This window comes from Acartia tonsa, chromosome 7, assembly GCF_053477335.1.
Source record: "Acartia tonsa isolate MP-2025a chromosome 7, ASM5347733v1, whole genome shotgun sequence".
NCBI classification, from domain to species: Eukaryota; Metazoa; Arthropoda; class Copepoda; order Calanoida; family Acartiidae; genus Acartia; species Acartia tonsa.
Genome location: NC_137266.1, coordinates 11,194,165 through 11,220,049, shown reverse-complemented (window position 1 = coordinate 11,220,049; position 25,885 = coordinate 11,194,165). Strand labels below are relative to the sequence as shown.

Here is a 25,885-nt window from a genome sequence, read left to right as displayed (position 1 = left end):
GGTTTAATTTATTTTGAAATGTGAAATAAATTAAAATTATAATATAAAGTAATGTGAAATTTCAGAGAAGAAAATGGATCAAGGAAGAGATAGAGAAAGGAAAAGATATGATAGGTAAAAAATTATTACTTAAATTCTTCTTCAGTAGATGGGTTTTTTTTCTGTAGCACGCTTTCTGTTGCAGTAATCTTTCAAAGTTTTGTGTATCCACCTAAAGAAAGTCACCAGATAGACTAGTGGAACGATAACCTAAACAAAAAAAGTCTATGGGCTAGGAAACTAGAGAAGTGAGTAAAATCTAGTAAACTATAATAAAAGATATCCCTCAAAAGAACAAATTAAAATGGTAAACGTTCAGAAATGTCTTTATTAACCATAGCAAATTTTCTTTGAATTAATTAATTTACGGTAACATTAATTCGAAGCTTTTTAGAGTTATGAAGTATATGTTAAAAGTAACTTTAAAAAGATTACCCTTATTAAGTCAAGGGTAATAACACTTTTAAAATGGAAAGTAATAATGGTAAACTCATTTTAAAAGGGGTAATTTTATATGGGGTTCATGTAAAGTTACCTGCAAAACCATAACAAAGGAATAACAGACAAGTAGGTAGCGAAGAATAGCTACGTTTATACCCAATAGCTGCGTGCACAAAGTTGAGATAAGTGTTCCATCCTAGAAAGAAAATTTTTCTTCAGAATTTAATTTCACACATTGTATTAAAAATATTCTTACGCTTATGGTATTAAAAAATTCTCAATTTTCAGTGATATTTATAATTAAATGCTCAAAAAAGAAATGTTAATACTCAAATCTCCTGTGATTATAAAATACTCATTGAACTTTTTCTCAAAATTTTTGTCAGCTAATTAATGCCATACCATAATTTATGAAAGTAACTTTAATGAAAGATAATTAAAATTGATACTTAAAACTAGATAGGAAAATAAGATAAATTAGTATGAATGATAACTCACATCCGTATTCAGTAAGTTTATAAGACCCAACTGAATCTTGTGCTGAGATAGTAATGGGTTCTTCTCCCAAAACTTAGCGAGAGCGTCGTCGATAATGAGGGGCTGCTGTAAGGTGTAGTTGACCCTAAACAAAGATATATCACTTATAAAAATTCTTTTTTAATTCTTTAAGATAAAATTTTGATTAAACTAAGATAATGAATTGGATTAGTATGAGTAAAAGTTTATAATTTACATAATGCTATATTAAGGGGAAAATTTTCCAATGATGATCTACAAAATTTTCTAAATGTTTAGATTTAAATTTTCAAACGATAATCTACAAGATTTTCTAGATGCTTAGATTTAAATTTTCCAATGATAATCCACAAAATTTTCTAGATACTTAGGTTAAGTTTTCCAATGATAATCTACAAAATTTTCTAGATGCTTAGATTTAAATTTTCCAATGATAATCCACAAAATTTTCTAGATGCTTAGATTTAAATTTTCCAATGATAATCTACAAAATTTTCTAAATGCTTAGATTAAGTCTTCCAATGATAATCTACAAAATTTTTTAAACGCTTAGATTTAAATTTTTCCAATGATAATCAACAAAATTTTCTAAATGCTTAGCTTAAAATTTTATTATGATAACTTACATCATACTATACATAAATTCTTGTATATTCTCTTGGACTAAATTAACATCAATAGTGGACACAGTTAATTCTTCTAACATTTCACTTTTATAAACTTGTAGCTGCGGGCCGCAGGCCATTTCACAGATATTGTTACGAGAAATGTTAAACATTTCACAAGTAAAGTAAACTTTCAACTAAAATACCTGAATTAAGTAAGATGATACTACTTGATACTACTTGATACATTTTTCTGTTGACGTGCAAAAATTCTGAAATTAAAAATATACGTAGTTTATATGTTGTAATTAGAAAGATAAAAAGCGAAAATTTTATGACAAAGATATTTTATATATATATAGTTAAACTTAAATTTTAAGATGTTGTGAGGATAAAAGTAAATTGAAAGTTTGGGGATATTATAATTAAAAGATAAAATTGAAAAATGATAAATTAAAATTATAAAATAATAAAAATGTATTTATGGATTTAAAAAGTCTTAAAAATAATTATTGCTAAAAATTAAGTGGAAAATTTGTTGGAAAAATTAGATGTGTAAAATGTTATTGTCAGGGGAAGATATAATAATGGAAGGTACAGGGGTGGATACATCATGATTCAAATTTGTTGAAAGTTGGGAAAGATCCATTTGTACTTCTTTTAAAACCTTAAACTGCTTCTTGTTCATCAAAAGTCTCTTGAATAGCAAACCTAAAAATAATTAAAATTATTATATTTTTTTAGGAACGGAAGTCAGTCCAGAGATGAGGATAGAGGCGTTAAACGATACAACCAAGGAATGAGGGATAAGCCATACGAAAAGAAAAGATCTAAAAACGATAATAGAGAATCATCAAGTGATAACTCCATCGAAGAAATTGCTGTAAAGCCAAAGAAAACTGGTTATACACATGGTGAAATAAAAAATGTTCTGGGCGCTGCCAAGATATTCCTGTCACCAAAAAATGTGGAAATAAAAACAATGCTAGGACAACAAACACAAATCTTTGACAAAAAAGTATCTGAAAAGGAATGGAAAAGTATGGATAAGAAAGTAATGGAAATGATAGTTAAGGAACTCAATGAAAATGACTCAAGAAAGACAAAGTTTGTAATAATGGATATTGACATTTTTTCATGCTTTAGCAGTGATAGTTATGATAAAAATCTAGAGATGTACATTGGAAAGATGAGTGAAATGATAATGTCAAATGTGAATTTTGAAGAACCACCAACCATCCTGATCATGAGTTTTCCTGGCAACTCCATGGAAGATATCCACCTGCGCGATAAAAATTTGTTCCAACTAATAGAAGGGGTAAAGGAATATCTAAGACATGTAGGAAAACAGATAAATATTGAGTATATGAGCCACATCAGAAGCTCAATTGTAATGTCTGTGCTGCGTAGAAACAATCTGAATGAAAACACAAACACATATACCCAATATGTGAACAATCTAAAAGCCAGGAATACCAACAAGCAAGAAATACCTATCTTCTTTGTTTACAACCTTGAAAACACCCAAAAGTATTACTTCCAAGCCAGGTGTGTTGTGGAGTACATGGAAGCCGGTCATTTCATCACTGCTCTGACCATTCTGTTGAACAATTGTGATGATCTATTTGTTAGACAAAGGAAATTGGAATATAATGAAAAGATATTTGGTCCAACAAATAATACTGAGGAAGATAAGAAAGAGTTCAAACCTGCAACTGAAAGAAGTGATCTAAGAATGAAATATCATGAGAATAAAGTTGCTCTTGTAAAAAATAAAAAAACACAAGCGGAACTTGAATTGGAAGAGTTAAAGAAAACTCAAAAGAATAGGAATCTAACTGAACTGACCAACAAACTCAAGAGGATTGAAAATAGAAGCTACGAGCTGCCAGAAAATGTAAAGCAGCTACGAAAGTACATTTCAACCTTGGAAATAAAAATAAAAAACCTTCAAAATGAAATATTGAAAGAAGATGATCAAGAAACAAAGATACTGCTGGAAATTAAATGTAAAAAAGCACAGAAGGAAATGAAAGAGCAAGAACATAAATTTAACCTTCAAAAAGAAGAAAGTGAGAAAGAATATGAAGACGACAAAGCAAAAAGAATCAAAATTGTACAGGAGAAAATAGAAAAAGAAAAAGCTGAAATTGCTAAAGATGACAAAAAAGTTGAAAGTGACTTTGAGAAGGAGAAGATAAGACATCTACAGAACATCAATAACAAGTGCCAATCTAACTTTGGACTGCTGGAAGATATTGTCAAACATTGTCAAGAGATACAAAAAAATCAAACTAAAATGACAACAGAAATGACCACAAATGATTCCCTTGAGAAAGAAGTCCAAGAATTAACTTGGAAAAATGGTAATTTGACAGACAGACTAAATGCAACGCTTGAAGAATTGGAAAGAGTAAAGAAAGAAAAAATGGAAAATGAAAAAAGATGGGAGGACTTACGCGAAGACTACAGGCGAAGCCAAGACCATTTGATAGAAATGCGTTCTGACATGACAACAAAAGAACAAGAAGTAAGTCAATTAACCAAGAAATTAGAACAAAATAAAATCCTTGATATGGAAACATTTACCATTAGAAGTGATGATATGGATGAAGAAATGGAGGAAGGAAAAAATGATATGGATGAAGAAATGGAGGAAGGAAAAAATTGAATGACGTCACAGGCAAAACACACAAGTGTAAATAAGTGTATATATTATAGTAAAAGTAACACATAATTGCCAGTTAGTTTTAAACTAGTAAATATAAAACATTGGAAAATTTTCTAAAAGTAAAAATATTTAAAATTTGCTAGTTATATTTGAGAATCAAACTTTTGATAAAGTATTTGTAAAGTTTTATGATAACATTAAAGTCCAATTTAAAAAAAAAAAAAAGATTTATAAGGTTTATAAAGATAATATTGAAGATACTTAACTAGATTAAGTCTTCAAAAAGATAATACTTGTTTCCTATTTAAAGATATATTTAAATTATTACTTAAGAATCAAATTGTAAGGTTTCGTGATAATTTTAATGTCCAATCTTTAAAAAAAGTATATAAAGATAATATTGATAAAGTATTGCTAAAGCTTTATGATAATTTTAAAACATTGATAAAGATAATATTGAAGATACTTAATTAGATTAAATCTTCAAAAAGATAATACTTGTTCTCTATTTAAAGATATATTTAAAATGATAACCTTGTAAAATATTTGAAAATTTTTTTACTTGTGAAATTGTATAAGAAGATAATATTTGGTGAAAGTATTTAAATTTTAAACAAAGATAATTTAAAGTTAAACTAACGTTTTCTTTAAAAGATAGTTAAATAAGATATCTTTAGCGTTTACTTGGCGTATTTCTTCAAAAGATAATTTAAATTTTATTTAAAGTTAAAACTTTGTTAAGTATGATATGATAACACTGGATAAAAGAATATGTAAGTTCAAATTTTTTAAAAATAAGATTTTTCTTATTATTAGAAAAAACGAAGTAAAAATAGTAAAATTTAAAGTCTTAAAAACGAAAATATTCTTGATATTAAATGATAAAATTGTTGTATTTGTAAGAATAAAGTGTAATAGATCAAGTAAAGTATAATACTCTAACATAAAGATAATACTACGATAATTTTTTTTGCTTTCAGATCAAAATGAAAGTAATAAAATGGTTACTGATAATTTTGGTAACAATTATAAACACTAGGAAAGGAGAAGAGGAAACCATCATATATGGCACATCCCACTTTGAGGTAAGCGAAAAATTAAAAGATAATTTTAGAAAGCCAGAAAAGATAAAAATAGAGATATTGGGCATAAAGGAACTTAAAACTTTAGAGTTGCAATTGGAAAAAAATCCCTTTTTGTCTATATTAAAAGGGGAACCAAATGTATTTGACAAATGGAATGAAATCAAACTAAAACTTGGGGGTTTTGATACAAATAATAATGTGGAGAATGATAATACATGTTATATAACAAATTTGATAGACGCAATGACATATATATTAAGCACTGTTCCAAGGACAAAAAGATCAGTAGATAATATTGATGGACTAAGTGACGAAGAAATCGAAAATCTGTTTATAGAAATACAAAATAAAATTAAAACAGATCATAGAGATATATATGACGAAAGCCAAATTTTGATTCAACAGGTTATTGATGCACAGACTACAACACAAGCAAAAATAAAATTTCATAATTTTAGAAGATATTTAATGTGTCAAGTAAATGATAAAAAGAAAGAGTTATTGTTAATTATTGGCTATAATTTAATGAAAGATACACAGCTAAAAACTCCAATGGAATTAAAAAATATTTATAAATCTTCTCTAAATGAATTACGTATTAAGATAACTAATTTGCTTAATATTTTAGGAAAACAGTTAAGCTACCCTGAAGAAAATGAAAACGAAAATTGCAACGATGAAGGGGAGCAACCTGAAAATGAAGAAAACGATAATAAAAACGGTAATAACCAAGAGGATGAGAATAATGATAATAACCAAGGAAATATTGACTCTGATAATCAAAATGGTGAAAGTAATCATGATACTGACTCCAGTGATAATAATAATAATAGCCAAGGAAATACTAACTCTAATAATCAAAATAATCAAAATGGTAATAACCTTGACAATAATTCAAATGATCGAAATGGTGATAACCTTGACAATAATTCAAATGATCAAAATGGTAATAACCTTGACAATAATTCAGATGATCAAAATGGTGATAACCTTGATAATAATTCAGATAATCAGAATGGTGAAAACAATAACAATAATGACAACGATAACAGTGATAATAGTATCACTAATGAAAATAATTCTGATAATCAGAATGGTGAAAACAATAACAATAATGACAACGATAACAGTGATAATAGTATCACTAATGAAAATTCTAATCAAAGTGAAAATGAAAATGACAGTGATAGCTATAGTGAAAACACAAATAAAGAAAGCATTTTGCACTTTTATAATAATATTCGCAAAATGATAGTGTCAATTAATTTAGAAGCTAATGGAAAAGCTGGAAATACATTAAATGAACTAATCAATAAAATAGATCAACAACTGTCAGTTATGAAGAATGATATATCAAATAATTTGGGAGAAAAATTTAATGAAAGTCTTGAAGAAATTTATAAACTACTACAGAGCAGCTTCAACATATTAATCAACACCCTAAGTGATGAAGAAAAAAGGAAGCTGGAAGAGCTGGATACAATTACAGGTGAAGACAGTAATGTTAAAATTAACATCAGCCTTAAAATATTATCAATGGTTGAAACGATAAAAAGTATGGTGCAGTTACTAAATTTAACCTTTAAATCTTATCAATTAAATAGTCTAGATGATAGCTTTCTTACTAATAGGGATGATAATATTAGCGAAAGGAGTGTTGATAATGATATATGCCAATCAACTCCCAATAAATGCACTAGCGATGGTATCCAAATATCAGTTATGAAAGATAAACTTAAAAAAGTCTTAATGTTAGATGACATTAGTGAAATTAAAATAGATAATAAAAAGGGAAGTTCTGAAATCTATGAAGAAGTTATTGAATTAATTTCTTTCAAGGATTACCTCAATAAAATCTCTAATTTTGAGAAAAGTAAATATAATTTTTCATCTCAGAAAAAACAGTTTAATATAGAAGGTTTAAAGGAAATATTAGAAGATGAAAGAAAAAATCACAGTATTATGGAAACATTGATTCAAATTATAAATTATCTTTTAGAGCTAGAAGAAAAATTAAAAAATTCAGAAATAGCAGTTTTAGATAAAAAATTATTTGCAGAATGTAAAATTATGGGAAGTTTTAAAAGCTTAGTTGTATCAAACAATACAATTTTTGGTTTTAAAAAGAAAATATCTCCTGCTTATAAAGTTATCCCAGTGCCATTTTGCTTCGATAAAAAATGTCTTATTCTAGATGCAAAAAATTATGTTATAGACAATAAGGGAATATGTGAAGGACAAATAATTGAAGATAAAAACTATTGTCTAAATGAAATTATAGATATTCCGTGTAAGCAAGAAAAAAAAAATACAGAAAAATGCCAATTTAAAAAAGCTAAAAAAGGTCAAACTATTATTTTGTTTAATAGGGAATATAAATGTGAAAGTACATGTACTTTTAGGAAAGACGGGGTAATTACAGAACAATCTTTTATAACAAATAAAGATTTTAATAATAACTTTTCAGAAGATAAAACAATTTTTGAAAGATTTGCTTCAGAAAATATATATATTCAAATCTCATTATACATGGCAAATTTGATTCTAGGATATATTGTTCTTAGTATATTTAAAAGAATTATGAGAAAGTGCATTAAATTGTGTCACAAAAAAAGGAAAAGAAAAGATATTATAGAAATGATAGTTGTAAATGAAGAAAATAGACCTATGGTTAGACCAGCTAGAAACCAAAGGCGTATTCAGTTTAATCCCACAGCACCCTAACTCATATATAAATTAATTTTAGATAATACCTGTGAGACACAATAAGAAAAGATTCAGCAGGATGCTGAAAATTAAAGACGTCCATAGTACAGCGCCAGAGAAATTAATGGAGGGAAGATCCATCTCATCAAGGTACTGTATTTTATCCTAAATAAAAAATAAAAAAGATAAGATAATTTTATGATAATCCTGGGGAGAAATATTAGAATGATAATTTTAGTACGATAATTTAAATAGAAAGACAAAATGGTTAAAGGAAAATTATGCGAGAAAATGCCTAAAGAAAATTTTAAGATATTTAATTTAAAAGTGTAAACTAAATAATAGTTGAAAAATTCATTAAAATAAAATTCTGTTTACTTTTAAGGTATCCAAAGATAGGTCAACAGACCCTGACAAGAATGAAATGGCGCTGACCGGTTCATTAACCAGAAATTTAAATGCCTGCGCCACAGTAAACACAGACATGAGTTTGGTAAACTGAAGGTAAACGGTGTTACTACAGTTCATTTTAGAAAATATCTATAAAAAATATTAAAAGATATTACTTTTCTTGAAAGATTTATGATAACCATGCAAAGTTATTGAAAGTTTAAAAGATAATCTTATAATTTATAAAAAGTATTAAAAAGATATTACTTTTGGAAGATTTATGATAACCATACAAAGTTATTGAAAGTTTAAAAGATAATTTTATAAATATTGAAAGTAAAAATGATAAATTCTAGTAGACGTGTATAGATCACTGGCCACTGTAAAACTAATCATTAAAACATTATAGGAAATTGGGTTGAAACCAGTAACAACAAAAACCTGAAATTAAAGAAGCCAAAAATAACAAGGATAAAGAGATAGTAAAGTGATTTCTTATTTAATTTTTCATTGCAGACTAAATGTAAAAGTAGTGGTTTATTTTCCTTTTTATAAAAAATAGAAAATTTTATTATTAAAGAAATTTTTACAAACTATGTTAAGGTCTCCTCAGAAAGTTTCAGTAAAAATTTTATGAAAAGTAATAAGCAAATTAAGATTTTTTTCGTTGAAAAGTAAAATTACAGAAGAAATTTTTTTCCATTTTTTGAATATTATGAATAAGCAAATTAAAATTTTTTATCTTTTGATTAGCAATTTAGAACTTAAAATTTTTTTTATATATATCGCTTTTGGAATTATTATTACAAATTAAAGGGAAATCACTTATACCTGACTGATGAGTCAACAAGTCGTTCCGGGTACGAGTCCGACAAACAAGAGCAGAGAAGTTAACCAATCTGCTGAGACAACATGCAAATCCTTCTCTCCCTGGAATATGGAGAAAAGTATACATTGGATATAATTGGAATTATCAGGAGCTGATGATCCGCAACCACACATGCAACTAGGAGTGCCTACAAACTAGAATTACTGAAACAGCAGCTGCCATCAGATGAATCCCTTATTAATCTTAATATTAATATTTCCAAAATGTGTTTAAATTTCTACAATTTTGAGTTCTAAATACAAGCTAAAATTCTTTTTTTTTCCTTTAAATAAAGCAAAACTACAGTATGATTTTGAAATTTTTAATTTTAAGTAAAACAATTAGAAAAGTAATTTTTTTATATTTACATTCAAATATTCAAGTTTATTCAAAATTTTTTTTTATCAAACAGTCTAATTAAAATTTTGTTTTACCTAATTAAAAGAAATTTTTAGCTTTTTGAGTGCAGACTGTAACACTTTTTAATTAAAAGTAATATTTAAATAAAATTTAAGTATTAAAATTGTAGATAATTGTTCTGAATTAAATAAAATATGATCTCTATGACGTAAATTAAAGATATTAGCCACACTTGTAAAATGTGATGTATTATTATAAAATTTTGTAATTGTGGAGTTAGATTATAACCATTAAATAGATTACACTGAAATATAATATAGAAGAAAATTATTTTGTTACCATCATTAGCGGACTTATTACAGGAGCGTCCGCCAGTTTGATAGGAATTTGTAATAGTTGCAATATCCCTTTAGAATCTAGGCCGGGACCTAATTTATGGCCAGGTTTCCTATTCCTTATCCCTGTATTGAAATAAACCAATAAGATTTTAACCCAGGGTCAATGTAGCCTTCTGAAGGTTATATACGAGCTGTATTTCCCCCTCTTATCATCTTACTTTAATTTAGAGAGATTTCACACTGCAGTATTGGTATTGAATCCAGGCTTAACTTTGGATTCATCTGTAAGGTATAAATAATTTGTTCCTTGGGAGGTGGTCGGGTTTATTGGAAAACTTGATATTTTTTTGAGTATTTTCCGTAAAGTTCTGTATTACAGTTTAGTCAAATGCGCTTATTATGTCAAAGTGATCTTTATTTTTAGCATCTTTTTGTAAAATACTATGCATAATAGCAATTGTTACCAATAAAAAAATAAGTTTTTCTTATTCGTTGGCTCAACAACTTTGGGGACTGTATTGAGCTCAACAATCTGTTAGATCATTAATATTAGTGTTTCAATGTTTCGAACACTGATTGTATTCTTTAAAAGGGGTAAATTTGTGTATCATCATTGTTTATGTACGTCAATTTATCGGCCCTTTTTTAGATACATATTTAAGCATACACCTTTTACAAAATTTATTGGGTATAGTCTCTTTCGTGGCAACGCACCTTAAGGGGCAATTCTTCGTATTTTTTACAGTAGCTTTTCTCCTATTTCTAGCCCCTGCGTGGGGGCTCTAACACTGCGGGGCCAATTGCCTAAACCTGTGGGGCAATCACCTAACACAATATAACCTAACCTAAAATAACCTATTAAAAAACATTTAGAAATGCGACGAATCGCCCCTTAAGGGGCGTTGCCACGAAAGGGACTATTCCCAATTTATTTATATGATTTTTTATTTTAGGAGACTGAAGAAAAGCGAGGTTATTATGGATACATATTTCAATGCAGCCAAGAAAGCATTGCTGAAGATATTATACAGGTATATAAGATAGTGGACTTGAAGGTCGGACAGACCGTGGTTATTAGCTGTTCTTCTAAGATGCTATAGCAATCTTTTAATCGATCATTAGGTGCTTTAACTCAAACTTTATCAACTATATGTCCCCACCCCGTTGACCCTGTGCCGATTTTCAATTGGATCTTTGTATATGGGCCAATGCCGTTGTAAATATTAACAAAGCCAAGTCGCTAAAAAAGAGCAGGTAGCAATTTGCTAGCAGACGATAAAGGTCTCCAACACTGGATTCAGGTAGTTATCTAGATTAAATATTTAAAACCTAATTAATCTGGGTAATTTTTTGTGTGTTTTCCGTAAAGTTGGATGTAACCTTACAGTCGAATGTATATATGAAAGGTCATAAAAGAACAATTTGACCTAATAAGCGCATTTGACTGGAAGCTTGCACGCATCTTTACGAAATTACGCGGAAAAAAATTACCCTCTTCTTTACTATTCAGGGTATGACTTCAGCATTCCATTCCTATGCCAACAGTAACACAGATGATTCCAGGTTAGCTTTATTGTGGAACAAATTTTCTAGTATGGCTTCGAAACCAATTAATATCCGGTGGATATGAACTGGATCTCAGCCATACTGAATTTTTTTTTGTATAGTATCGTATTATATCCAGTTTTCTGCGAATATAAAAGTTACATCATAAGACTAAAACCAGTTTGTACAATGTCAATTTTATATCCGTGGAAAAATGTTTATAATACGATGCGATAAATAACTATAATGTTCTATTTTCTAAACTTTATATAGTTCTCCTTTACATTGCATTGATCCTTCTATTTAGAGGGAGATATCCTACACCCTCCAAAAAGAAATCGCCTGTTGAAAAAATTTCCCCTCTATCAAAACCTTTTTTTGTTTTAAAAACTAAAATGTATTGTCGACCTACACCTCTCCCGTTTATCCAAACTTTGCCTAGAGGCCTCTAGAGGCATAGCCGCTAGTTCTATGTAAAATATCAACCATTTTATTGATTAGAATGGAGCATGGGGCGCAGAGATGTGGGCAGTGTCCCATGGTTTGGTTCTCAAGATTAGAGAATGAAATACATGGTCTCTCCAAAGTCAAGACTCAATCTATTTTGCTCAGGTTAGAGGTTGAATATTATATATTTGAACACTTCTAATTTCCAAGTTTGGTTGTCGATCATAAATATTCACTCAAAGAATATTATTGTGCATTTTCATATTTAGGTAGGTATCACACTAAAAACCTCCTCCCACCCCCATTAACATTGCACGTCCTTGTGAGCCTCTTTTTAGTTCAGATAGTAAAGATGAAATATAGTGATTCAAATGGTATATATTCTTATATGAAAACTCTACCCAACCCCTTATAAGAATTTAAATATTGTATGATTATTTTAGAAAGTTGGATGAACTGGGCGAAGAAGGCAGAAACATTTTAGAGAAAATGCAAGGTATATCATTTTATTTTTGCATGCAATTTTTCTTTCAATTTCATTTTATTTCTGTCAATTTTTCATTGATTAATTAAACAATTGTCAAAACAAAAATAACATGATACATGTCTGTTTGTGTGTCTGTAGCTTAAGATCTCCACAACCGCTGTACCGATATGGTTCTTTTTCCAGTAATCATTTTAAAATTACATTTTAAAAAGGGTTATAATTTGTTACCTCAAACCTACATAGAGAAATTTCCTCTGGAATAAAATACCTTCCTCCCTCCCCCCCCCCACAACAATAAACAAAAATAAAACTTTCCTTATATGCATCGGACAATAGGCTGTTAGTTTTAAATAAGTTGTGTTGACAGAAGTGACAATTTTGAAATTATTTTAGGTGCTGAGACGACTGAAATTGAAGAACAAAACAATATTTTGTTCATGTTGGTTAGAGCAAATTGTGAGGTAAACCACTTCAGGGAGTAAAGGATGGGACAATTGACGATATATTTAGGTACATCCCATTCCCCAATGATGATAAACAAATTACCCATTCTGTTATATAAAAATTTAATTTGATACTTCTAGTTTTGAACCAACCATTCAAAATTAAGGTACCTAAAGTTTAAAGCCAACACATAGTAATAAAACTTTGGGTACCAGTATAATTTACAGTGCAATGTCCACTCCCTTCCTGGTTATTTATATGTGAAATTCTGTCTTTGGTATCTAGAAAATCTTTGAAGGAAAGAAGGGTTGTATATTACTAAACGTTATTCTCCCCTTCCCCATGACCATTTAGTTTAGATTTGCCCACGATAGACAAACATCCAAATACTTTAGTATAAAATTCAAAGTTGAGATTCCCAAAGCCGTACTTGAGATCTTAAAGAACACATTTATGTTTAGGTTCGTCAAGTGAATCATGTTCATCATGGGCCAACTATTCTGGATCATTCAGATCATCAACAACAGGTTTTAGTTCTTTTTATTCAGTTATAGGAGAAACAATTGTGAATATTACACCTTAAAATCGTCATAAGAATCTTCATTCAAAAAAGTTCAAAACAGTATAATGTACGTACTAACTTATTTTATATTACGTTTTCTAAATCACACCTGACTATTAAATCATCATGTTAAGTTTGAAATCAATATGACATTTCAATCATGCATAAATTAGCGATAAGAGCCATCTGTTACAGACGGTCATACCTTCAATGAAGAAGGTCTTACCTTTACGAATAGTTAAAGTGAAATCAAAGATAGTTAGAATAATTGAATGATATTTTATGCCTAATTTGTTTTCAAATATATTTAATGATGTTCTAAATTAAGGAGAATGTTGTTTCTGAGGCCGCTAGAAAGGTAATTGTGAAAATAAGTTTTGTACATATAACAAAAATTTCGGGTACAGTCCCTTTCGTGACAACACCTCTTAAGGGGCGTTTTGTCGTATTTTCATAGTAGATTTTCTTAAATTTCTAACTGCGGGGTAATCACCTTAACTTAAAATAACCCATCAAAATCTACTGTGAAAATACGACGAAACGCCCATTAAGAGATGTTGCACGACAGGGAAAAAAATTCTATATTTTTCTGTCTAAAAAAATATTTTACTTGTTACGAATAAAACGTTAAGCACATTGCACATTAACTATGTTTGTAAAGGTTTAAACTCTCATAAATCATAATCATAAATAGCATCGTATTAAAACAATTTTTCACGAATAATAAAATAAAAATCATATATTAAATACCAGTTTTGATAGCCCAGGCTAACAAACTGGTTTTGATTTTAAAATTTTTCATTTTAATATTCGCGGAAAGCTTTCTATAATACGATGTGATAAATAACTATTATTATTCAACTTTTGGCATGATTATTTGATTATAGATTATAATTTTTCAGGCAAGAAGATCTATAGCTGGGCTGACCGGAATAATGAAGCGACAGTCAAGCATCTCTGACCTTCTATCCTCGGAAATTTCGCTACCAATTTGGGACAGGCATTTTAACAATTCATCATTTCCAAGTTCAAATTTGTTTTTGTTTTTTCATTTCATATTTTTAAAGAAGGGTCTGAGAAAAACCATTTATTGGGGGAGATTTCTCCTAAATAGTGTTTATTCATAAAGAAGTTTAGTTCACCTTTCTTGGTGGTAGAATCTTGATTCACCCTGAAATACAGAGCTAGATCTTTAAATCATTTTATTGGTGAGCCAGATCGGGGTGCGCCGAATTTCAGCCAATCACAGCGAGGCATTTCATAAAATGCTGTGCTCTCATTGGTGGAAAGTTGGCTCACCACTAAAATGATTTAAAGATCCAGCTCAGCTGTTATAGATCAATCAAACATCATCGCAAAAAGATCATTGATAACATCACAGAGACTTTTGTCGCAATTAATTCCCCTTCATTATAATCCTCGTCTATAATATCATCATTTTAACATCACTCAGTAGATTTAGTCAGGAGGGATCTTCTCTTCTTTTTACTAAGATAATAAAAAGATACAGATTGGTGGTCTTCTTGGGAAAATTTTGATATGTGTTAAGTTCGTCTTCATGAAAACTGATCATGTTGCATATTGACCTCTTTTTAAAGAAAGATTTTTAAGTAATATTTGTTAAATGAATTAGAGAAAGAAGTCATAGTGGTGAAAGTGATGTAACAAAACAAGGTCAGCTTCATAAACCATTTACACCAATAAGAAATTTCAGAACGAATAATAAATATGAATTAGTTTTTATTGTAGAACATATTTTTTAAACCTATATAGTCTAGTTGGTGGAAATATAACAAGGATGATAATATCAATAAGTAGCGAGGCACAAAAAAAATCATTATTTATTACCTTTAAACCTTTATTTACGTCTTTTGAAGCATGACCGACGGACTAAGCAAATTATATACTGGATGCTCATTCACCTACAAATCACCTATCTTAAGTAGCAGCTGGGATAATCACATTTACCACATAGCTTAACAGACGGACAGTCAAAGTAATTTATTGAATATCTTTTCTACTTTTGTTTAAAGATTGTTTTTGTTTTTAGCTGTAGCTGCAACTTCAAATGGGCACACAGAAACTGATAGGCATGTCAAGTTTGATACAGAAGAGCCAGGTAGAAGTAGTTTTTTTTCTCCCGCATCTTATTGTACAATATTAAGGTTATCATTGCTTTACCCACGACTGTGGCGTAATAGCTAGTGCATCAGTTCCTACTGCTGCTTTGTCAGGTGCGCTACTTTAATAGTTAGAGTAGGTGGAATGTCGGCGTTATTATCTTTGTATTTAGTTAATTTTGTATATCAACCTATAACTTTAATCACCCATTTATTATTTATCCGCCTAGGTATTTATCTATCCATTTATTCACTCATTTATTCATCTATTTATTTATCCGTTTATTCTGGTGTAATTTTTTTTTTAATCTACAACTTCAATTATGCATCCATTCATTCATTTATCCTTTCATTTATTCATTAATCTATTTATTATTCTATCCATTTATTATTCTATCCATTTATTCATCAATCTAATTATTATCCTTCCATTTATTCATCTATCCATTAGATTATAGATACATAGTGCATACAATGCTCCAATAAAGTCAACAATCTATTAATCCATTGAAACAAAACTTTATTATTTTATATTTCCTTCATGAATCTTTAATCTCTCTACTTATCCATCCACCTATCCTATTTAGAACCAAGTGGAAGACGCAGGGCTCGAACCTTGAGTACGTCATGCGGAGAATCTTTGAAGAAAGAACTCAAATACAAAAAGATGACTAGGTAAAGTTTGGTTTCAATTGGAAGGGGTCAATTCTAACCATAAATGTCAATTTTAGCAGGGATCTAAAGGGAGAATACAATGGCCAATTAATTGATGTACATCCCCAATGATGACGATCAAAATTACCCCTTCTTTGGATTAAAATCAGTGGTTGAAACGTTTAAATACTCAACTTAATAAACCAACCAATCAAAATTCAGTAAAAGTCCCCAAAGTTGTTAAGCAAACAATAAGAAAACGTTATTATAAAACGTTGGCAACTAGTGTAATAAACATTGTTCCCTCTTTCTACAATTTTAGACATGTCATTGAATCATCATTAAATAGAGACAAAATAATCCTTTAGTATGCAAGATTTTCATTGCGTATAGTATATTTATAGTAAAAAGAAAAATGAAGCTATGGATCTTGTAAACCGTTGTATAGATTGGGCTCTGGTCTTTTGGGAATATACCCTTGGTTATAACACGGTTTTAGACTATTTATTAAGTGAATGAGAAACCCCCACCCCCCCACACATAAAAATAAAAAGGTAGAATGATAGATTTTTTTACCTCAAAGGGCTTTTTCTATTTTTTGATAGCTTGCGATAATTTTACATATGCAACTTAAAATAAAACAAGGAATTTACATATTACAGATCTTTAATAATCCCACCTCTCTCAGATTGAAAGCTGCGCCCTTGTACGAGGAGGATGAGCCACCACCCTCCAAACCAATCAGTCCACAGGCAAATAATCAATCAATGTTTTAATCCTATTTTTTATGCTCTGTTGGACTATGTAATAATGTATTTGTTGGTGCTTTCCATCAACGTGACTAGCAAGCAGAAAAATGACTGAATTATCTAATACTTTTAGACCTAAAATACCTAACTTGTTCTTGATGTCCCAAATATGTACCAAATTAAGGTTAAGCACTAATATAAATTATATATTTTAAATAAATTGAAATAGGTGAGGGAGGTATATTATCGTTTTTTTTTTATTTATGTGAGGTTAGCTCAGGTTTTATTGGTTATTGTGTATCCCCGCCTACCTTGGCCCCATGTTCAATCTATTTAAAAAAAGGGATGGGGGGGGGGGTTAGGTTATCAGTGTTCAATAGGCACTTTGCATAAAGATATCTGCTGATTGGTTGGCATTGATGTAAGGTGACCATATTCAAGAAGACGGCTTCAGCCACTGCTCCTTCTCCACATCAAAATCTAAAAACCTCAAGACAATACATTTTTAATGTAAGTTTAATAGTTTTAAATGTTCCATTGGTCGACCATATGATTTGTATGTGCCAAACAAAAAATAAGATAAATAGGAATGTATTAAATTATAGTAAATTTTTTTCCACACAACTTTGCTATTCCTTGTTATATGTTACTGGATAATAAGGAATAAAATTAAAATTGTAGAGAAAATCCACGTACAAAGTGTTTTTAAAATTTTTCTAAAATATGTAGTTGGTTATAAAATAAATGTATTACTGTATTTAGACAGTGACAACTCCAGTGAAGAAGCCAGAAACGTCTAGCAATAAGAAGAAAGATTACAGGTGAAAAATAAATATACCGTGCAGTCTTTACCATGGTATATTGTCATCCTTGTTTTTAAGTCAACAAAAATTTTATGTCATCTTCCTTTTATATACTGTTTCTATAAAGATCACTCATTAAATTACAATAAAACTTTGATTTCTTTGATAATGATTTAATTATTTTTAAAATTATCAAAGTCTTAGTGACAAAAAGAACCTATTTGGAAAAATTCATGAACACGAACCTAAAGTTATAGGGTCAATGCTTGTTATTGTTGATTTAAAATTAAGTACCAGGTGTGTTTATTTTGCACAAGATTCATTTTTTCCCGGGCTGCAAAATATTTTATTTTTTCCTCCTCTAGTTTTTTCTCTAAGGAGGTAGGATAAATGTACGAATATTTTCAGTACTCTTTATTTTAATAATTTTTCTTTACCCCTCTCTCATATTCTTTAACCCTATAACTTTCAGCAGAGAAAAACAGCTTAAGAGCAACCCAAGACTTAAATTTAAAAAAAACGCATAAAACCATACCGGAAACTATGTATGTTATCCGTAAAGCTTCTGTAAAATGAACAATCCAATCTGTTCAGTAAAGATCTTAGAGGACAAACAATTTGAACTACTATATCTTAATAGAATAATATATTAAGGATCTTATGGCAGTCAGCTATAAATCAACAGATTCTGCTCAACAGAATGGAGAAACAAAACAAAAAAATGCAAGGTTAAAATTTTTGGGTATAGTCCCTTTCGTTGCAACGTCCCTTAAGGGGCGTTTCTTCGTATATTTACAGTAGCTTTTCTGCTATATCTAGCCCCTGCGGGGGGCTCTAACCCTGCGGTGCAATCACCTAACCTAATACAACCTAAACTAACCTATCAAATGCCATTTAAGGGGCGTTGCCACGAAAGGAACTATACGCAAATTTTCATATGTTACAGACATCAGGTACAAGGGACAGTGATCCTGACAAACAATTCTAAGTGAAAATTTCCCCAAATACCACCTTCTTTTCCCCCTCTTCTTATTACCCACTTCCCTTTAGTTACAACACAAAGTTGCGTATCACAAAATACCAAAATTTTCAGCAATTTTAAGTGAAATTGATTTGCTAAATCACAGCCCCTGATACTGATTAATGTAAAGTTTCTTTACTATCATGCATACTTTTGCTTATTATTATTTTTATACTTTCTCTCAAAGTGCCCTGCGAGCACAGAACACCCCCCCACCTTTTGTTTTGTGAAATAAATTAAAAATAAGAGGGTTATTTTTGGTTTCTTTATGCCTAATCTCGTAGGTTAACACCTCCTTTATTTCAAAATAAGGTAGGGTGAAGTGGCGGGAGGTGGGGGACATTGGGTGTTTATTACACTACGCCCTTCAAGTTTTATTTTAAGGTTTTCTTATTTGTTGGCTTAACAACTTTGGGGACTTTCATTAAATTTCAATTTGTTGGTTCATTAATATGAGTGCCCAAACATTTCAACAAGAGATTGTAATTTACAGAACGGGTAATTTTGTGTATCCATTTAGATCACTTAATAGTGGGGGGATTCTTGACTTAGGACTCGATTCCATTTAATTTTCTATTACAGAGGAAAGAGAAGTACTGCAGCTGAAACGTCAAAAGCTACAATACGAGGAGCTTGCTCCTATTACAGAAGCTGTTGCTGAAAATGTTGATAGATTGATAAAGGTAAAACAAACAAATAATTTAAGTTTTAGCAAGGGGGAAGGTGATATTTGACAGATAATTATACAGGTTCTTATGGTTTTATAAACTAGTTCTCTCATTAGTTAGCATATTAATTTCAGGTGCTTTTATTGAATCTTATTCTTATTCTTATGATAAAACTAGCAAACTTTTCATTCATTAATTCTAATCTAGAAAAGGAACATTTTTTATAATTTGGGTTGTACATCAATTTATCGCAAATTGTCATGTCCCTTAAAATCACTTTATGCAAGTGGAAATAAACTAAGGGGGGGGGGGGGTAATGCAACCATCTCGTAATCAAATCGCAAATGGTACTTAGAATTCGAATTTCAGGATAAAATTAGGAATTCAGGGCAAATCCATCAGTAATTATGAAATGTAGGAATCAACTATTTGAATGATATTTGTACATTATTTTGTATTAAAATGTTACTCTTGGCATTTTATAGCTTCTACCCTCCGTTTTTAGTCGGTTCTAGCTATTAAGCAGTTGGTACTAGAAATTTTTTAAAAGTTTATTTGTATTGTTATCGATAATTTTGCCCTTAGATGTTACTTTTCCAATTTTTTTATTCTATTTAGGTAAAATAGACCTAACAAGGATTACTCATGCCAAGTTTCATAACTAGATTTTGATTCTAAGTGCCATTTGCGCATTGATTACGAGATGGTTGCATTAACCCCCCCCCCCCCCCCCCCCCCACCGATATCGACAGTATCATACCTGTTTGGACGAAACTGTTTATGAAATAACTCATATACTTTTCTTTACAGAAAGGAAAGTTGAGCATAGACGAGGTAAGGTGTCAGCTGAGATCTGGTGTTCCAAAGTTGAAACGGGGGGAGTTCTGGACTTGTATTATGGATAATAAATTCAACATTTCAGGTATTGATTTTTTAGTACGAATCTAATAAGTATTTTTTCGGTCTAAGGTCAATACAGTGATTAGATAATAGACAGTAACTTATTTATTCTACATTTATTTGTTTATTTCCGTTTTTAGACATAATATTTATTCAATTAATGACCTTTTTAAGCAGTGTTGTTCTTGCTTTAAACACGACAACTTTAATAGATATCCCAAAACCTTATTTACGCTTTTTAGGGAGATACTTATTTTCGTTATTAAAGGTTTTGTTATGATATAGGCAAGGTAATGAATATTGTTCAGACTTGTAAATAGTCTACATTTGTTAATGCTCGTTTGTCTGACAATCTGAGCTTTACTTTTACCAGGCATCTAAAGGGATAAGACAATAGCTGATCAATTGATGTACATCCCATATGATGATACACAAAATAACCATTTCTGTAGATTACAATTACAGTTGTTAAGCCAACAAATAAGAAAATGTTAATAAGCAACTTTGGGGACTAGTGTATTAAACAGTCCAATGTCCCCTCCCTCCCTGACTTTTATGGATGTTGTCATCCCTGTTTTTTTCTAGATTCCCCCAGAAAGGTGGCCAACTGTGATAGATATAGAGATCTGAAGGCTAAACTGACCCCTCACCAACATTCTATACTCATTGATATTGGCAGAACTTTTCCTTCTTATGGTAAGCAATATAATTGGCAAAAAAATCTATCCAATCACGTACTCTTTAAATGCATTAAAAGCATAATGCTAATTTATTTAAGATTGGGTAAGTTAAAGGCTCAATGCTAACTAATTCGTATGTTTTACAATTTTTAATCTTTGGTGTGAATGGAGTAAAAGATTTGTATTCTTTGCATTTTTAAAGATATATGCCTAAAAGAGAGATTATATATTTGGTTGCAATATTTGTTATAAAATTCGATGGTGAATTCACATTTAATACAATTCTAAATGTTACCTAGTTTAATCTGTTGGGAAAAACTTAATTTTAAAGGAAACTTAAAAGAAGCTGGTTTGCTTCTGCTATAATGTTATTGTTGATTTCCAGGGTTTTATTCCCGGCCACTTGGACCTGGTCAGCTGGCAATGTACAATGTACTGAAGGCATACTCTCTGTTGGACCCTGAAGTTGGCTATTGTCAGGTATGAAAGATCAAAATTGAACATTCTAATCAAAACTAATTCGTAAATTTAAATTTATTTTGTTTTATTCTTGACTTAAAATGTCATTTGATCCATACCTACACATTTTTATTATTCAACGTTAACAAAATTTTGCCAACAGATCTTGCTAGCCGACGGGCCGTTTGTTTTTCTATTGCAATAAATATACAAGGCCATGGGCATCTTTAAGGCTGGTAGCTTAAGCCTGTCCCTAAAAATTTCCATGGAAAAAGATTGATTATGTACTGATTTTAGGGCCTGCCATTTCTGGTTGGAATTCTTCTACTGCATTTGGACTCTGAGGAGCGTGTGTTCAACATGCTACAATATCTTATGTTTCATCTTGACCTTAGAACCATGTTCACTCCTGATATGCTTGGATTACAGGTGACTATAGGGTAGCTTCCCTTCGAGTAAATATTAATAGCAGCATGCGAGTAAATTATTAAAAAGGGTCGTTTTGTGTGTTAGCGTTTAGTCAAATGCGCTTATTAAGTCAAACTTTTTTAAAATTATGATTATAACATATATATAAGATTTGGTCAAAATTAAGAACAGTTTGACTTAATAAGCGCATTTGACTTTATGGTAATACATAACTTTACGGAAAATACGCGATATAAATGACCCCAATTGTAGCAATATAGCCTTACTATGCGTTCAACATGCTACAATATCTTATGTTCCATCTTGACCTTAGAACCATGTTCACCCCTGATATGCTTGGATTACAGGTGACTATAGGGTAGCTTTCCTGGATAGTAAATATTAACAGCAGCATACAAGTAAATTAATAAAGAGGGTCGTTGTGTGTGTTAGCGTTTAGTCAAACTTTTTAAATTATGACTATAATATTTATATAGATTTGGTCAAAAATAAGAACAGTTTGACTTAATAAGCGCATTTGACTATATGGTAATACATAACTTTGCGTAAAATACGCGATATAAATGACCCCCTTTGTAGCAATATAGCCTTACAATGTTTTCAACATGCTACAATTTCTTTATGTTTCATCTTGACCATAGAACCCTGATATGCTTGGGTTACAGGTAATAAAAGTTCTCCACAAGGGCTAGGTCTCGAGCTGTAGTTCTTTGGAGAGTGGAGTAGATACAAAATTAAATATTGCTTGAGCATGAATTGGGTTATTTTTTGTTATTCTTTTAACAAAACTGTAGGGTTTATATTAAAAAAGTGAATATTTTTATTTAGATTTGCCTGTATCAGTTGACAAGATTGCTTCTAGAGACAGAACCTGATATTTACCAGCATTTTGATACTCTCAGCTTCGATCCAAGGTAACATGCCTCCAGGGATCTTAAGGTATTGTAAATGGAACAAAATAATCCCTTGTGTAGAGGAACATTATTGGTTAAAAAGTCTAGACATTACTATTTCCTAACCAACTAATCAAAATTCAAAAAAAGTACCTTAAGCATTCAGTTCAAACTAGTAGTGTTCACACTTTTTGAACAATAATTTTAGTCTGATCCCCATCATTGAGGTTGTAATTCATCAATTTATCTCAACTTTTTTATTCCTTAAAAAATATCTCAATCTTACCCAGAAAAAAAGTATAGTTACGATTACTGATAATTGTTTGAGATGAGATTTAGAAAATATTGGCTATATTAATCACATTTATTTGCCTTTTTTCTTCCTTGTTAAGATTTACAAGAAACATCATTGAAATTTTTCTGGTAAAATAATAATCCTTTCTTAGAATGTGATTTATAAATTAAGCACCCAATTGCATTTTTTCATCCCTTTATAATTTGTCAATAATTTCAGTTTGTATGGAACTCCCTGGTTCCTGACCCTGTTTGCTGCCAGCTTTCCAATTGGATTTGTGGCCAGGGTCCTTGATCTTGTATTCCTGGAAGGAAAACAGGCTGTTATAAAGGTCACCTTTTAATTTGCTTTTTTTGGTGTGACCATTAGATTAAACTTAAGAGTTTAGATATTTGTCTTCTCTTAACATGCGACTGTGGTTTTACACGTGGTACATTAGCTCGTTGTAGGCGAGGTGATCTCTTTTTAACACTGCGCAACAAAAAAGTCGTTAAAAATGGTTACTTATGTGCGATATAAATATTATAGTAGGGCCAAAACAGGCTATAAGGACTTCCAAACATAGGTTTTGCAATAAGAGTTGGTTTTCTGTTGGGCGTTTTGTTACTGAGTAATAATGCACATTAGACTACTCATGAACCAAAACAAAGCATTTTCAAAGATCTTTACACGGCTACTGTCCATTTTTTATACCCTCATCACATTTAATAAGAAGTTTAAAGTTCTTTAAAAATATATTTACTAGGTATATATGTTTTTTCTTAAAACATTTTTTTTGTTTATCTTAACTTTTTCATTTGATAGTGCTCCTTGCCCATTTAAAAATGAGCCTCATATGATGTATGGCGAGATGATGACGGAAGATTGAATAAAAACATATTAACATTTTTAGATTGGAGCATGTCTGTTGTCACATTTTACTGATAAACTTACTGCATTCACTAATGTTGAAGATCTTATCAATTTTATCAAAACAGGTAATGAATACTTATGGTTTCTTTTATACCTATAGAATTTTGATAAAATCTGTTTATTTATGCATTAATTAAAAATTGTATAGAACAGGCATGGCCTGATATTTATAAAGGTACAACCATTCTTAGTTATAGAGTAGCTTTGCTAAATGAATTTGAGGGAAAAATAATTGTGGAAAGTTTCTTCATGATTATACAACTCTGTACGTCTTTCTCAGAGAAACGTTATGACTTATTGACATACAAGACCTAAATTTAGAAAAGATTCACTTTAAAAAACAAATATAAATGAAAAGGATTTCTGAGTATATCAAAATATCTTGCTAACAGCTGAACCGATATGGTTTTCCTTTACAGTTGATCTTCTCATAGGTCCAGGAAAAGTTTTTAATAATTTTTGGGGAAGGTACTGGTACCACCCGCACCAAATAGAAAATATCCTGGAAAATGTATTTTACTTTTTTAATACTAATTGAAAGTAAAGGGTCGAATTATCCCCCCCCCCTTTCACTCAAGTGCCTCTAGGGGCGTATTCGTTTGTCATAAAAAAAACATAGTTTCAATTTTTGTGTTAGATATCCCTGAGTCGAAAGGAGAAGTTTTGGAGAGCATTATTCAGCGAGCAGCTCAAATGTCAAATGTGGATTCTAGGCTTCAAGTTTTTAAGGTAATGTTGAGTTTTAATGTAGTCCATATACTGCAGACAAAGAAAGTTTTTTAAAAGAAAAAAAAGGTGGGGGGGGGGGGGGAGGGTTATTAACCCTCCAAGACATCTGATAGGCAGGTACTGAAATCTTGTTATTCTGTCCATTACAAAAGATATAAAGTCTGTTAGATTTTATATTATCGACCATGTATTAGGCCATAACTTTGTCAAAATTGCTTATTTGTTTAGGATTTTCTTTCTGTGGAATATAAAGATATCTAAAAACTGATTACTTGGGCTATTAAAGAACCTCTTTTAGTATCTTAGGTCTAAAATAAATTTTTAAAAGCGAAGCTTTTCTATAATTAGGGTCGGTCCGTCCGTACGTCCGTCCGCCCGTCCGTCCGTAACGGATAGCTTTTAAAATTAATTTAAGCATGTTAGAATTGTCCTATCGATTTCAAATTTTGCATGGTGATTCCTTTAGTAGCTAGGTACGATTTAGAAAGCGTAGCAACTCTATAATCATTACCAAAATGTCCGTACGTCCATTTTAAACATGTTGATTTTTTTACTTTTTTAACAACAAATTTTTATGTGAACTAATCATCTGATTGATCTAATTTTTGGTATATTGATTCCTGAAACAACAAAGTATAATGTAATAAGCGAAGCAACTCTATAATCAAGTCCTAAAAATGTAAGTATGTCCATAAACATTATCCCGAATCAAGCAGTTTTTTTTTCAACAAATTTACTTACAATTTTGCTTTGACCCTTATACATTTATATTATGATTATTCAGTTCTGACACTATACAAGTGTTAATGTCCGTTTGTCCTACCGTTTCAATGCTTCGCTTTTATGGATGTTGTCATCCTTGTTTTTATAGAGTTATTGCCAAATACATATATTATATATATGCTTGAAATGTGAAATATGCGTTAAATTATAGACATACAGAGTGAGAGAAACAAAGATTGTTGGATGAGAATTGGTTGGAAAAGACATATTTAAATTCATGTGTGAAGATTTTTAAAAAACACAAATATTTTATATAAAGTGGGTCATTTTTTCCTATTTTCCATGA

The 25,885-nt window shown here is 30.4% G+C and overlaps 1 protein-coding gene and 1 long non-coding RNA gene across 2 annotated transcripts in view; one reads left to right on the top strand and one right to left on the bottom strand.

Moving 5' to 3' along the window:
- plx (PTB_TBC1D1_like and TBC domain-containing protein plx) overlaps positions 1-25,885 on the top strand; it is a 72,369-nt gene that overhangs the window by 44,664 nt on the left and 1,820 nt on the right. The window contains exons 14-38 of the mRNA XM_080167485.1: positions 10,248-10,308; positions 10,973-11,050; positions 11,530-11,582; positions 12,066-12,176; positions 12,455-12,507; positions 12,892-12,959; positions 13,404-13,469; positions 13,833-13,862; positions 14,407-14,504; positions 15,138-15,178; positions 15,555-15,623; positions 16,212-16,299; positions 16,967-17,030; positions 17,454-17,537; positions 17,790-17,848; positions 18,485-18,558; positions 19,434-19,534; positions 20,330-20,441; positions 21,005-21,115; positions 21,485-21,579; positions 21,856-21,987; positions 22,816-22,901; positions 23,395-23,506; positions 24,068-24,152; positions 24,725-24,816. Of these exons, the coding sequence (XP_080023611.1) occupies positions 10,248-10,308; positions 10,973-11,050; positions 11,530-11,582; positions 12,066-12,176; positions 12,455-12,507; positions 12,892-12,959; positions 13,404-13,469; positions 13,833-13,862; positions 14,407-14,504; positions 15,138-15,178; positions 15,555-15,623; positions 16,212-16,299; positions 16,967-17,030; positions 17,454-17,537; positions 17,790-17,848; positions 18,485-18,558; positions 19,434-19,534; positions 20,330-20,441; positions 21,005-21,115; positions 21,485-21,579; positions 21,856-21,987; positions 22,816-22,901; positions 23,395-23,506; positions 24,068-24,152; positions 24,725-24,816 (2,023 nt within the window). The remainder of the gene's footprint in view (positions 1-10,247; positions 10,309-10,972; positions 11,051-11,529; positions 11,583-12,065; positions 12,177-12,454; positions 12,508-12,891; positions 12,960-13,403; positions 13,470-13,832; positions 13,863-14,406; positions 14,505-15,137; positions 15,179-15,554; positions 15,624-16,211; positions 16,300-16,966; positions 17,031-17,453; positions 17,538-17,789; positions 17,849-18,484; positions 18,559-19,433; positions 19,535-20,329; positions 20,442-21,004; positions 21,116-21,484; positions 21,580-21,855; positions 21,988-22,815; positions 22,902-23,394; positions 23,507-24,067; positions 24,153-24,724; positions 24,817-25,885) is intronic.
- Positions 1,872-9,340, bottom strand: LOC145324124 (uncharacterized). The gene is made up of 3 exons (XR_013881191.1): positions 9,285-9,340; positions 8,111-8,228; positions 1,872-2,312 (listed from the first exon to the last, which is right to left on the bottom strand). It is a non-coding gene; the product is annotated as an uncharacterized LOC145324124 (long non-coding RNA).